General features: G+C 39.9%; 1 protein-coding gene across 1 annotated transcript in view; it reads right to left on the reverse strand.

The window, feature by feature from the left end:
* Positions 1-13537, reverse strand: part of F5 (coagulation factor V) — a 63859-nt gene that overhangs the window by 42646 nt on the left and 7676 nt on the right. Inside the window, exon 3 of the mRNA XM_057728126.1 lies at positions 8689-8811. Within this exon, the coding sequence (XP_057584109.1) occupies positions 8689-8811 (123 nt within the window). The remainder of the gene's footprint in view (positions 1-8688; positions 8812-13537) is intronic.

Genomic DNA, 13537 nt, shown 5'->3' on the forward strand with positions numbered 1-13537 from the left:
GAAGAAAGGGAACTGTGATGCTGAAGAGTAAAAGCAGTGTGGAGGGTTGGGTGGGGCTTTCAACAGCAAAAGGAAGATGTGGCTAGAGATGGAGCAAGTGAGGTCAGGAAGGGCAGGGATCGTTGCCATAGACAGCAAGTGGGGAGGGCAGTTTCTTCTGAGGCATTCCTCATTTAATTGGGTGAAAGTTTCACATCACAGACTGGTGCCAGAATTCTCTTTGGGATATAGTTATCTTTGTTCAGTACAACAGTGGATAAATTCCTTGAGGTGGAAGGTAAGACCATCAGAGTGTAGATGTGGGTAGAAAATATAGATCAGAAAAAAGGGCTAAAATGTTTTACATGCTGGAGTAAAGGGCCAGCGGAAACTACTCTTACTGAAGTGACTGTACTTTTTGAAAACAAATGATTAATTTCTTTTCTTCCCTTCCCCCTCTCTGTTCCTTTTCTTCTCCTCTTTATTCCTCCCCACTTCTCTCTTTCTCTTCTCCCCTTCCTTTCATCATGTTTATTGAGGTATAAATTACAAACAATGCAATTCACCAATCTTAAGTACAATATTTGCTGAATTTTGATGAATATGTACAGTTCTATAGCAACCATCGCTATCGAGGTACAGAAGAGTTCCATCACTCCAAAAGGTTTCTGTGGCCATTTGTAATCAATACTTGCCCCTACTCTCTGGACACAGGCAACCGCTGATTTGCTTTCTGGCATAAGAGGACCCTCACAATCTATTTCCCAGCCTGTAGCCAGTATGATCCCTTAAAACCCCAGATCTTACTTTGCCATGTTCCTGCTTAAAATCCTGACAATGGCCTCTTATTTCTCAAAATCCTTAACATCAACCGCAGGTCCATGTATGATCTACCCCTGCTTCTCTCTCCATTCTCAACATGTGTGACTTGTCCCCTTCTTTACTATGTAGCAGTCACACATGGGCCTCCTTTAGTTTCCCAGAAATGCCAGGTTCCATCCTAGCTCAGGGGCTTTGTAGATACTGTTCCCTCTGCCTAGAGTGTTCCTCCTCCCTTTCTTCCTTTGGATAAATGTGTGCTTATCCTTCAGATGTCAGCTCAAGTGTAAGCTTACTTCTTGCCTGATCTCTGATTGTGCTGCGTGTTTTTTTTTTTTCTTTTACAGCTCTCATCACAATTTATAATTATGTGTGAGATTATATGATTAATTTTATTTCTTCCTACTAGATAATAATTATTTGTACCATGCCTATTTCTGTCACTAGAATATGAGCAACTCCAAGACAGGTGCTGGATGGTATTTGTCTTATTATCTCTGGTGCCTTTCTCCGTACCTACCATGGAGAAGGTGCTCAATGAATGTTTATTGAACCCTCAAGATGTAAGGTCCTGTGGGCTAGAAGCAAGGTCATCAAGTCTAAGTTCATGTGTATGTTTGCTAGAATTTCATGGTATTAAAACATATTAAATGCCAACATTAACAATATGGAGATACTATATAAGAATCTGGATTGCTGGTTTCTCTTAAAGAATAACAACAACAACAAATAAAAGCTGGAGATCTGGTGACACTGGATCAAATTCCTGCTGGAGTTTGGCTGGAGCTGAGTCCTGGCTGCCCCCTTCAGATAGGACACTGGCTATCTGATCACCAGTCCCTACTGGACTCAGGTTTTCATTGAATTACCCTCCTGGCTGCTGTAGGCGTCTAAGTTTGTGACCCTTGTGCTAGTGAAACGCTTAATGTGGGACGCTGTTGTATCTTTCTTTTTCCCCCCAAAAAGATATCCTTTAGACACAGATAACCAATATTTAATAGGCTGAACTTTCATTCTGTTGGTAAAAAGGATTTGCGTGTTAAAATTATCAGAAGCTGATAAATGTTAAAAACTGAAATAACTTCCTGTGAATAATATTATTCCAGTCTAAATCAAAAAGAAAAAAGAGTTTATGAGGAAGAGTCTCTGCTAATAAACACAATGAAAAGTTTCTCTGGAAAGTTGCAAAATAGCTTTGGTAGCAAAGCACAAACAGGACTGATAAGGAGATTTGCCCTCTCAGGGTAAACCTTGTCTATTGACGGGAATTCACATGGCAAGTTGTTGACTAAAGCTATGTTGAATCAAGCAGGATGACCCTTATTCAACGCTTCATGCTTTGTGACCTCATGAAGTTAAAAAATGATATTTCTGGACATAATGCTTCCACTGTTCCAACTGTGATTCTACTATAGGGAATTCCTATAGTAGAAAGTGGCAGTCATAAGCTCTCAAAAGGACAAAATGTAGGGTGAGAGAGAACTTTTGAAGTTCTTCCTCTCTTTCTCTGGATAAGCATATGCTCACACTTCAGATATCAGCCTGTATGTCAGTTTACTCATTCCCTGTCTCTGATATAATTTCACAAATATTAAATTAAAAATTGTGATGATACTATAATTAAAATATTTGTGAAATTATGTGATTAATGATACTTTCTCCTGCTAGATTGTGGGAGAAAGTACATGAGTTTGGGGCCCAGAATTGAAATTTCTTGATTGTACCACTTGCTACCTGTATGAATTTGGGAAAGTTTCTTACCCTCCCTTTCAGCTTCAGTTTTCTCATTCATAACTTAAGATAATGTAATCATTTTCTAGCAATAATATTATCATTTTCGATGGGTTCTGAGGGCTGAGAAATATATGTAAAATGTCTGGCACCTAACCAGTGCTATGGCAACCTGTGCTAATACACTGTAGTATCTTGGCTATTTCCTTTCCCGGCCGTTTCTTAAATTAACATAGCCTTTTTCATTTATGAAGAAATGAACTTCATACTTCTGATACGATATACCTTGTGTTCTTACTTTCTCTTAATATGCATGAGAAAGACTGAAGCTGGTGATGTATCTATTCTAAAGCAGGTAAGAACTGGCAGTAAGATCAGGTCACTGCTCACAACAAAATTAGTAAGTTTCAGAGCAGGTGAGAAATAACACATGGTTTCTCCTTCCCAGTCGGGTCCCCAGTCCCTCAGTTTAGTTCAGTAATGACTGTCATCATCATCATCTGTGTTCCAGGCTCTGGGCTAGGCGCCAGGACACAAATGTGAAGAAGACAGCCTGAGACCCTAAGGGGCTCACACCCCAGTTAATAGTAGACTACATGCTGGTGCCCTGGTTGCGATGGATTTCACTTCTAGATTTCTTCTAGGGCCACTTCAATGGAGAAGCCATAATCAGAACACACTGTTCATCTGTAATGAGACCAACCAACATAATTATCTAAGAATCATGTAAGAGGCTCTAACACATACTAGATATAGCAGTGTAACCAATTATCCAACGATACCAAACAATTTTAAATGGTCATTGTTACATATCCAGGTTTATTTGAACACATAGTGATTTTTAATGTCTATATCACTGATGAGTAAGTTACTGAGAATTTCACATTCACATGTTAGTTAAACATAAGATAAATTTCAAATAATTGAATGAATATTTTAATTGTTACTATTTCTACTACAAGGTGACTTATGGGCATATTGAAACAAATTTGCATATGGGGATAGATTCTGTAATTATACTGAGTGAGGATTACTAATGAGACAGTTTGGGGATAATTTTTCAATATTTTAATTCTTTTCACGTCAGAGTATTTTATTTCACCTTTCATCTAGAATAAAACAGGCATGTTGTATCTTTGAGTTTGCAACCTATATAACATGAGGTATGAAATATAAATAGCTATTTAGAGGAAGCATTTATGAAATACATTTTTGGCAAATCTGATTTTTGTTTTGTAATCAAAACAAAAAGCTTAAAACTCTTAACCAAAAAGATGAGACATAGACAGGAAATACTATTATGCTAGAGCATAAAAAGTCCTTGTTCAGCTTCTTGCTAGAATAAATTCTTTACACAAGGGAAGCCCTTTATTTTATATTTTCTCAATTCTGTTCCCTTCCTGCTTAGTCCATAGTCAGCTTTGTGATTTCTTTACCCTTGTCATGATGAACTAATTCTTCGCCAAGAGGCTCTGAGTATTTTTTTTCAAATGTAAAATGGTGCATACAAGCTTTGAAAAAGTGAAGTTACATAAAGAGCCAATTTGGTCACCCATTAGGGTGCTTGTTCATGAAATCCTCCCTTATGATTTATTTTTTTGGACAGCTCTTTTCCTCTCCATTTAATAAACTTAGTGAACAGTTCAGTGTGCATTTAAAGATTCAGAACATTCTTTTAGAAGCTGTAATTTAGGCAGTGGGCAGATTAGAGTGCTGATGTTTTGTCAAGAGCCTGATTTCATTGCACAGGACGTGCAAGTCTCTTTCAAAGGAGAGTTCGTATTTTTTAGATTTACAAGAACTATTATATTATCCCTTACAATTTGTTTCAGGTATTTATCATGTACTCAAAGAAGTGTCTATATAAGGCCAAAATATACAGATGCAAAGTGAAAAATGTAATTGACTACATTATGTCAAGCATTGGAATGTTTTGAAGAAACCTAGAAGACTGAGTTTTCACATAGAGAATTTGGCAATACTTATAGGCAAAGAACACTCTCTCGTGGAAAAGTTATTTATTTACTTATTTATTTATTATTTGGAGAGTTGGCTTACCAGCAGACAGCTGGATATTTTAGGACTAATTTTGTCATATAGTAATTATAATGCAACTCACACAATTTAAATTGTGAGAATATAAATCAAAGGATAATATTAAGATTCCCTCTGAAACAAACTATTAACGGTAACTGACCAAACAGCTTCAGAAATCTCACTGGACAACAAACTTTGCTCAGAGGTGTAGCATTATAATCAAACAGTTCAGCACGTACTAGCTACAGAGTTTCTGAAATGTTAACCTCAAATTGAAATTCTTTTATTTTTTTGTATATTTATTTATTTACTTGTTTGTTTTATCATTTTTAACTCTTTGGCACCATGGCTCCAGCATCCCACCCACCGCCATCCATAGACCAATGTACCCGCCCAGCCAAGGCTGCATGGTCTCCAGATAACCTGAAATTCTTTTAATGATAAAAAGTTTTAAAATGATTAGGTACAGTTGCAGATATTTTATTTACTGGTTTAAAACATGTTCCTAGTAAATAACATTTCTAAAAGAAATGTTCTTGTAAGCACTTTTACAAATCACAATTTGTCCATCCAGTCAAAAAGGTTACCCACCCTCACCCTATGTAACTGTACACGTGGGGAGGGGGTACAACTGGAAATCATTTGGAAACACCACACTGCAAGTTGGCCTTTATGTCAGATGCTGCCAGTTTATGGATTAAAGGCCATCATGAGACCTCCACAGTAAATACAGTAACATCTTTCCTAGCCAGGACTCAGATTTCCAATCATCTCCTAACTAAAGCATAACCAAGAATTTAAAAAGCAAGATGGTTCCTGGACAAGCAAAAGAAATGTTACAAAATCTATGAATGAAAGCTGAGGGTCTTTACCTGTAGACAATACCATAGGCAGTAATGTAGGCCTTCATTTAAAGTTTGTTTACTCTTAGACTGCACACAATTCTAACATTTGTGGGTATTTATAAAATCTCATAGTAGAGTGGAAGTAATGGTTTAGAAAGCGATTAGTATTTTAATTCTCCTCTTCTGTTTTAAAAAAGTCTGGGAAATTATGACATTTAGAAAGATTTATATCCAAAGTGATTAAAAACAAGTATCTTACACTTAAAGAAGTAAACCTCAAACTATCCAGAAAATGTTACTATTCAGAACAACTCACTCATTCCTTATGTACTCTGGATAACTGAAGTTTTCTGTGCAATTTTAGTTCATTTTGTCAATTTAAATTCTATCGTGGAGTTTTCTTTCATTTGAGTGAAAATAAAATGAGGAGCACTACATAAAGCCAAGGCCTTCATTCAGTCTAAGCTTCTGGAAACAGAATTTAATGCCTGTACTATAAACAACCATGAAAGAACCACAGAATTTAATGCCTGTACTATAAACAGCCATCAAAGAACCACATCATTATTGCATGCAACTATGTGCCAAAACCCTTACATATATTATGACTAATCCTTGCAATAACTTTAGATGGGAGGAATTACTATCCCCACTTTAAAGATATAAAACTGAGGGTTAGAGGTAAAGGAAATCGCCTAGGTAAACTTAGGGTTCAAACCCAGGTCATTCTGGCTCTAAAGCCAGCATTCTTTCCATGGCTCTCTTTTTCTTCCAGCTGATGACAGTAGGTCTCCAAATCTTTGGTGGGGCTCAAGGATTAATTCCCAGATAAGGAAGACTGCTGTCTAGGTTGGATCATTCACTGGTTAGATCAAGCAGCCACACAGGCAAGGATTGAGTCCTCTCTCAAGCCATTTATATTGTTTCAACCTCCTACCATTCATCTCTCAAATATCTACCTCTGAGATAAAGGAATCTGGATTCTCTTGGAGTTGACTCATCTAAAGAAATAGTTCAAACCATAGAAGGAAGCTATGGGTGAGGGTGAGTGCCAGACATGAAGCAGGAGATGTTTTAGTCTAACAGAGGGCACAATAAAATGAACAGAAGGCTTGTCTTATTTTTATTTTTACCACAGAGGACACTTTTTATCTGTTTCCTAGGTTTGCATCTCATCTCTAAGATAAAATTTGCCTTTCCCCATCAATCTGTGTTTACCTTTCCCAGACTCATGAAACCAGGGGCAGTAACCAAGTGACCAGTGGAAGTGGTGGGAGCATTTTAAACAATTGCTCATAAATGATTCTGGCTGCAGGGGAGTGTAGGGACAAATAATCAGTAAAGGAAGGGGGGTAATGTTGCAAGGTTCATTCCCTGAGCAAACAGCTTAGCTAGAGCACAAAGTCCACAGAGTTTGCCTCCTCCCACATCTGAAACAGAACCTGCATGGGACCTTTTGAGGGTTCTACTTATGCATTGTACTGCTGAATTCCTGCAGTCATCTGGAATCCTTATAAGTAAGTGACATTGTTCTTCACTGTGTCACTATGTTATTGCATGCTACCTCACTCAGAGTCATGCCAAAGTGCGTTTTTAAGATGCCTGAAATTACAGTTAATGCTTCATTGTCTTTCCTCAAGCCAAAGATTAAGTGATAATACTGATAGTCCTGGGGAGGTTAGTTCATTGACTTATTATCAGTCATTTATATGTTGTCAGAATAGGTTTGATAACAATTTACATAGGAAATAATAAATATAAAAGTCACTTTCTAATCCCTATATTGTCAGATAAATATTATTTGAACATATTTTAAATTTCTTAATTGAGATATAATTGACATATAGCATTATAATTTGAACACATTTTGATTGAAGAATTACCTTTACCATCACAGCTAATATTTATCAGGTGCTTATTATGTGCTAGACATTGTTTTAATATTTCATGACAACAAACCTATATGAGGTAAGTATGATTACTATCCCCATTTTACAGATGAGAAAGATGAGACACAGAGAGGTTAAGTAACTTTTCAAAAGTCACACAGCTAAGAAGCATCTGAGCCAGGATTTGTACCAGGCGTCTAGTTCCAGAACCCACATTGTAAACCACTCTCCTACTCAGTTCTTCTCTTCAAAGGTATAATGGCTGGAACATCTGGGAAAAAGATTTGTGAATCATGAAGGGTTAAATTTTATTTTTAAATATTATTATACCAACATCTATGACAATATGGATAATTTTCTTACATCAGTTCCTAATTGAACTCTACTCTGCTTATTGTGGTCTGAACATCAACATAATGGAAGTAATCAGAACAATATCAACATAGGTACTTACCATGCTGTGGCTGATGTGGTCACTTTTATCACCACCATCTTCATAATCTTCACTGTCATTGCCATCATCATCGTCACCATTTATGGAGAGCTTGCCAGGTTCCAGGCACCATGTTTAATATGTTACCTAAGTGAGCTCATTTGATCCTCAAAGTAATCTTATGAAATGGGTATAATCATTCCCATTTTATAGCTGAGAAAACTGAGGCTCAGAGATGCTAAGGTCATAGAACCAGAAAATTGTAAAGCTGGAATCTGAAGTCTGCCTTCAAAACTTATGTTCCTAAGCACTTAACTATGTCCAAAATTTTAATACTACTTCTACTACCACTGTTACCACCAAATATCACTTATTAAGTGCCATCTATGTGCCAGGGCAGCCCTCTGTCAGGCTAGTCCTATGTTGCTATTTCAAACTATGTCTCATGGGCCAAATCCAGTCAGCTGCCTGTTTTTGTAAATAAAGTTTTATTGGGACATAGCCATGCGCATTTATTTACATATCATCTGTGGCTGCTTTTGTACTGAAGGGTAGAGTTGAGTAGTTGCAACAGAGATTCCATGGCTCACAAAGCCCAAAATATTTACTGGCTCTTCATAGAAAAGTTTGCGGACCCCTGCCTTAACCCATCTTGCAATATACGTATCATTATCCTCATTTTGCAGAGGAACATATTAAGAGTTCATAAAGATTAGGTAACTGGCCCATCCAACTATTAAGAAACAAGAACCTAGCAAAAAAACACTGAGGTCTAGATGACTCCAGAACTTTTTCATTTTCCTCTCTGAAATCACAAAGGCAACAATTTTTATAATTACCAGTTGCAGGAAAGGCGATTTCTTTAACTTGGTTAACAGTATGGTTCAAAGTGTTTGACACAGGTGGTAAGCGTTGTACATTTTCCCTTGCCAGAGGGATGTTAAATTCCCCTTACCTTCTGAGAGTTTACTGTACTTAATTCCTTGAGGATGGATGCTTAAGGGCTTGTCTGCCTTATTCTTAAAGTGAACTTTCATGATGTCTCCAACTTCAGCATATAAAGTAGGCCCAAGAAGTCCTATGAAAACAAGGATTTAAAATATGTCTGTTCAGGATTACCAAGACAGAGCTGCTAAGCAAGAAAAACATGCAGAAAACACCACGGGTGATCGCCGTCATTCCTCTCGGTCCTGAGGCTGATCTGCTTATCATCAGTCTAGAAGGCTTTGCTAGCTCATTAACTCTGTATTACAGGCAGGCAGATAAGAATGGGATGGTAGAAACGCTTGGCTTGGGCCCAAAGCTACTTAAGAGAGTAGAAAAAACAGTTCTGACCATGTCCACCCCGTTCTGGTCCATTGTTATTCCTGGGGAGACTGCGGTCTTAGGTCAAGAAAGATGTACATTTTCACTTATACAGGGTGATGTGGGAAGGGTGACTGGCTACTTTAGATCCCTCTCAGGTGGGAGACCTCAGAGATCTAAATGAAGTCAGGGAGCAAATCAGACTCTTCTCCCGTCCTGAGGCAAATTCAAAATCCCTGAGGCAGGAATGAGCTTGATGTGTCCAAAGAACAGCTGGACAAACAGTGTGGCCAGAGTGAGAAAAGTTGGGGGTGGGGGACTTTGGATTTTCTTCTAAGTGAAATGGGAAATCACTGGAGCTTTGTGCAGCAGAGAGACATGGTCTGATATGTTTTAAAAGTTTATCCTAGAAAAAAAAAGACAAAAAGTTCATCCTAGCTGCTGTGTAGAAAATATTCTGTGTAGTGACAAGAGTGGAAGCAGACCATGTGGTATAGACAGGAAACAATGGTGTACTGGGCCAGCGTGTGTAGCAGTGAAGTGGAGAGAAGAGGTTGGATTCTAGACATTTTGCCAGCAGAGCCAGCAAAATTTGCTGAGGGGCTGGATATGGCACTTGAGAGGAGAAGTCAAGGATGACCCCAAGGTTTTTGATCTGAGCAACTGGATAAATAATGTTATCAGTTACTTTGATGGGGAACACAGCAGGGAGAGCAGGTTGGGGTGCAGAAATCAAGAGTGAGGTTTCACTTACTACATGCCAGGTGCTGTACTAGGTTCTGGGGCCACATGGATAAGTCCCTGTCCTTAAGGAGCTCACAAGCTCGTTTAGAGATAGACATATCGTAGGAGCTACTGCTGAGATATGAGCCAAATGCTACTGGAGCAGAGTGGATGAAGGACCAATTCTGTCTGTGGAGTTATGGGAAGAGTTGATATTTGAGTCAGATTTTTTTTAAAGCTTATCACATGGATCATTATTTCCATTAACTTTAAAAAAAAATATTTATTTATTTATTTCATTGTGCTAGGTCTTAGTTGTGGCCGGCTTTGCGGCTCACCAGCTCCTTAGTTGCAGCAGGTGGGCTCCTTGTGTGTGGCATGCGAACTCTTAGTTGTGGCCTGCATGTGGGATCTAGTTCCCTTACCAGGACTGAACCCAGGACCCCTGCTTTGGGAGTGCGGAGTCTTAACCACTGCGCTACCAGGGAAGTCCCTTGAGTCAGATTTTTGAAGAATCATATGTTAGAATTTCCCAGAGTGTAGTCCTTGGCTTTTCTTCATGAGAATCAGTGAGGGTCTAACTAAAAGGCAGACTCCCAAGTAAATTCCGTCTCCGCCCCAATGAACCTGAGTCTCTGGAGGTGGGGTTTGGGAGTCTGCATTTTAGAGATGTGCTCCTGAGGGATTCTGATGTCCTCTAAAGCTCGAGAACCTGCCACCAAATCAGACAATCGAGTGTTCTCACAGCCAAGCCCTCCATAAGCTCTTATGGGGTTGGCTTCTGCCCATCACGCATCACAGGAGCAGGGGAAGGAAGTTACAGTAGTCATGGAATTCAACTGACATTTGTTTCAGCGGTGATAATTATAATTGTCCCTCTTGATGTATTTGAGCCCTGTGAGTCCTTACATTAAACCTCCCAATACATCTTTGAGGTAGATGTTAAGATCCTTATTTTATAGATGAGGAAACTGAGCTGCAGATAATGTCAATATCTTGCCCAATGTTATACAGCTAATTAGAGGCAGAGCCATGATTTAAACTTAAATCTGTCTGACTCTAGATTCTGAGCTTTTAACCACCTCTTTGCATTGCAACAGCCCACGCTGTAGTCATTCATTCATTCAACAAATATTAATTGAGCGCACACATTATCCTAAGTTTCAGAATTGCCATGGTGAGTAAAATAGATGCACCCCCTGCCTTCACAGAACTTAGAAAATAGAAGGAAAGACAGATTTTAACAAGTGATCGCACAAATATTTAATTGCAAACCGTGGTTTGCATTATGAAAGAAAAGTACACGGTTCTCTGAAGAGATTTGACAGAGGCACCTAGTCTAATCTTAGAGGCAGGGAGGGGAGCAGGGTTGGGAACTACTTCCCTGAGGAAGTGATGCATTAACTGACGTCCAAAGGCAAAAGGCAAAGAGATGGACAAGGGCATTCCAGGGAGTGGGATTAGCATGTGCAAAGGCTGTGAGGTGCCAGAAAACTTGGCCTATTCAAAGAACTGACAGCCAGGAGGTAGGCAGAGTTTAGTATGTAAAAGAGAAAGGCAGAAAGTGGAGCCAAAGGCATGATCAGAGGTCCAGTCACACAGGGCCTTGTAGGCCTCTTAGAGTTTTGCCTTTTAACCAAAGACTACCTGGAAGCAGGGTTGTGACATGAAGCAGTTATTGATTTCTGAATCTCTGGCTGCATTTGTGGAGTATGATCTGGGGAGAAACCACAGAGTGAAGGTTGAGAGAACAGATGGAAGGCTCCAGGAGAGAGAGGATGGTGACTTAGTTTAAGATTAGGGCAATGGAAATAATAAGGAGAGAGAACATATTAGAGAGCTATTTAGGAGATCAAATTGTCAGGAAGCGGGTTGGATATGGAGTGGAGGGTGAGGGAGATCGAGTTGCTGTGGATGGCTGGTGAGGTTCTGGCTTGGAAGACTGGGGGGATGAGGGTGCCAGTTCTCTGAAATGGAGGACGCTGTGGGAGGGTTTTGTTTGATGGGTGTGGTGGGCAGGATAATGGCCTCCCAGAGATGTCCATGTCCTAATCCCTGGGACCTATGAATATGCTACCTTATATGGCAAAATGGGTGTGATTAAGCTAAAGATGTTGTGGTGGGGAGAGTTTCCTGGATTATCCTGGTGGGCCCAATGTAATCATAAAGGCCTTCATAAAAGGGGTGCAGGAGTATCTGAGTGAGCGATTGGAAGATACTACCTGCTGGCTTTGAAGATGGAGGAAGGGGCCATGAGCTTATAAGTGCAGGTGGCTTCTAGTAACTGGAAAAGGCTCTCTCCTAGAGCCTTCAGAAAGAACAGAGCTCTACAAACATCTTGATTTTAACTCATTTTGGACTTCTGGCCTCAAGAACTCTAAGATAATAAATTTGTGCTGTTTTATGCCACTACGTTTGTGGTAATGTGTTTCAGCAACAATAGGAAACTAATTTCTTATTAGCAATGATAAGATGTGATCTCTGAGAAAGAGGTCCTATCTTTCCCTGTCTCCTATCTTTCCGCCCACTTATTCCTTTCACTGAACTCCAGTCCTAGAGTTTATACTGACCTTGTGCCTGAAGCTTTTTGTGTGTTTTTATGTTAGTTCTGCACAGGACCGTGGAGGCCACATAGTTCAATCCTCATTTTAGAGATGATTACAAAACCTAGGAAGTAGGTGGGGAGAGTGGTTTGCCTAAGGTCGGTTGGTGACTGGGTGGCATTGCTGGGACTAGAACTCATTGCTAGGACTGGACTCTTGAACCAGAGCTTTCTTTCTTTACCACCTTCTGCAGGGCAGGTCAGATCCCCCACTTTCCTGGAACAGTCCCAATGTCTACATCATTTTTGACTCCTGGCCACATCTGACTCTGCTGGCGGACCTCTCTCTTCTGGCTGCTATCTCAGTCCTCGCTCCCAATGGAAGCCCCCACTGGCTACTCCCACTGGCCCAGAATACCCCTGAGCCCAACTGGGTGCTGACTGCTGTCACACTGTCCACTGCATTTTGTTGCCATGGTTGTCTTGATCATTGTTTGTTGGCATCACGTGGCTGCAAATGCCAGATGCCCAGAATAAGTCTTTTAAGTTATTTAACCTCTTACTGCAATGAGTGGTTTGGAATATTTATTTAGCCTCCCTATCTGCTTTTTCAGAATTAAAGCAAAACAAAGGGATATTTTTATAAATGCAACCCAAATACCTCCATGCATGTAGGCAAACACACAGCTGAATGTTGTTTGAGCTGCTGTTTAGTTCCTCCAACAGCCAGGTGACCTAAGACCTTTTCCATCCTCTCCTCAGTGCCCAAAGCCAAACTGGGAGAAGCTGTGGCCTATCTTAAGATCCCAGGAAGGTAGCACAGCGTGTACCCAATTTCTTGCAGTTTTGGAGTTGGAAAGGACTGCAGGAGGTCAGCTAATCCAATCCCCTGCTCTCAGGTGAATAATGTGTTATGGAACACAGGGCAGCCCATTGTTGCTGCTATTATAAAACCCCTTTGGGGACAAACATGTCATAATCCTTCTTGAAAATACACAGAGACTCAAAACTAGCCATTTTAAAGCCCAAGGCAGGATTCCTGAAAATGAGCCTGGCACCTCTACCTGTCCACATGTCCACAAACCTCACTGGACAGGTGTCTCTTCAGACTTCCAGTCCTAGCCTCACCTGCAATTGCAATAACTTCTGGGCTCAGGCTGCAGAAATGGGGCACGTGGCTAGAATCATACCCACTAGATGGGTGCAGCAGGAAATGAGAGAAAGGTACAAAGAA

This window comes from Hippopotamus amphibius, chromosome 3 (assembly GCF_030028045.1).
Source record: "Hippopotamus amphibius kiboko isolate mHipAmp2 chromosome 3, mHipAmp2.hap2, whole genome shotgun sequence".
NCBI classification, from domain to species: domain Eukaryota; kingdom Metazoa; phylum Chordata; class Mammalia; order Artiodactyla; family Hippopotamidae; genus Hippopotamus; species Hippopotamus amphibius.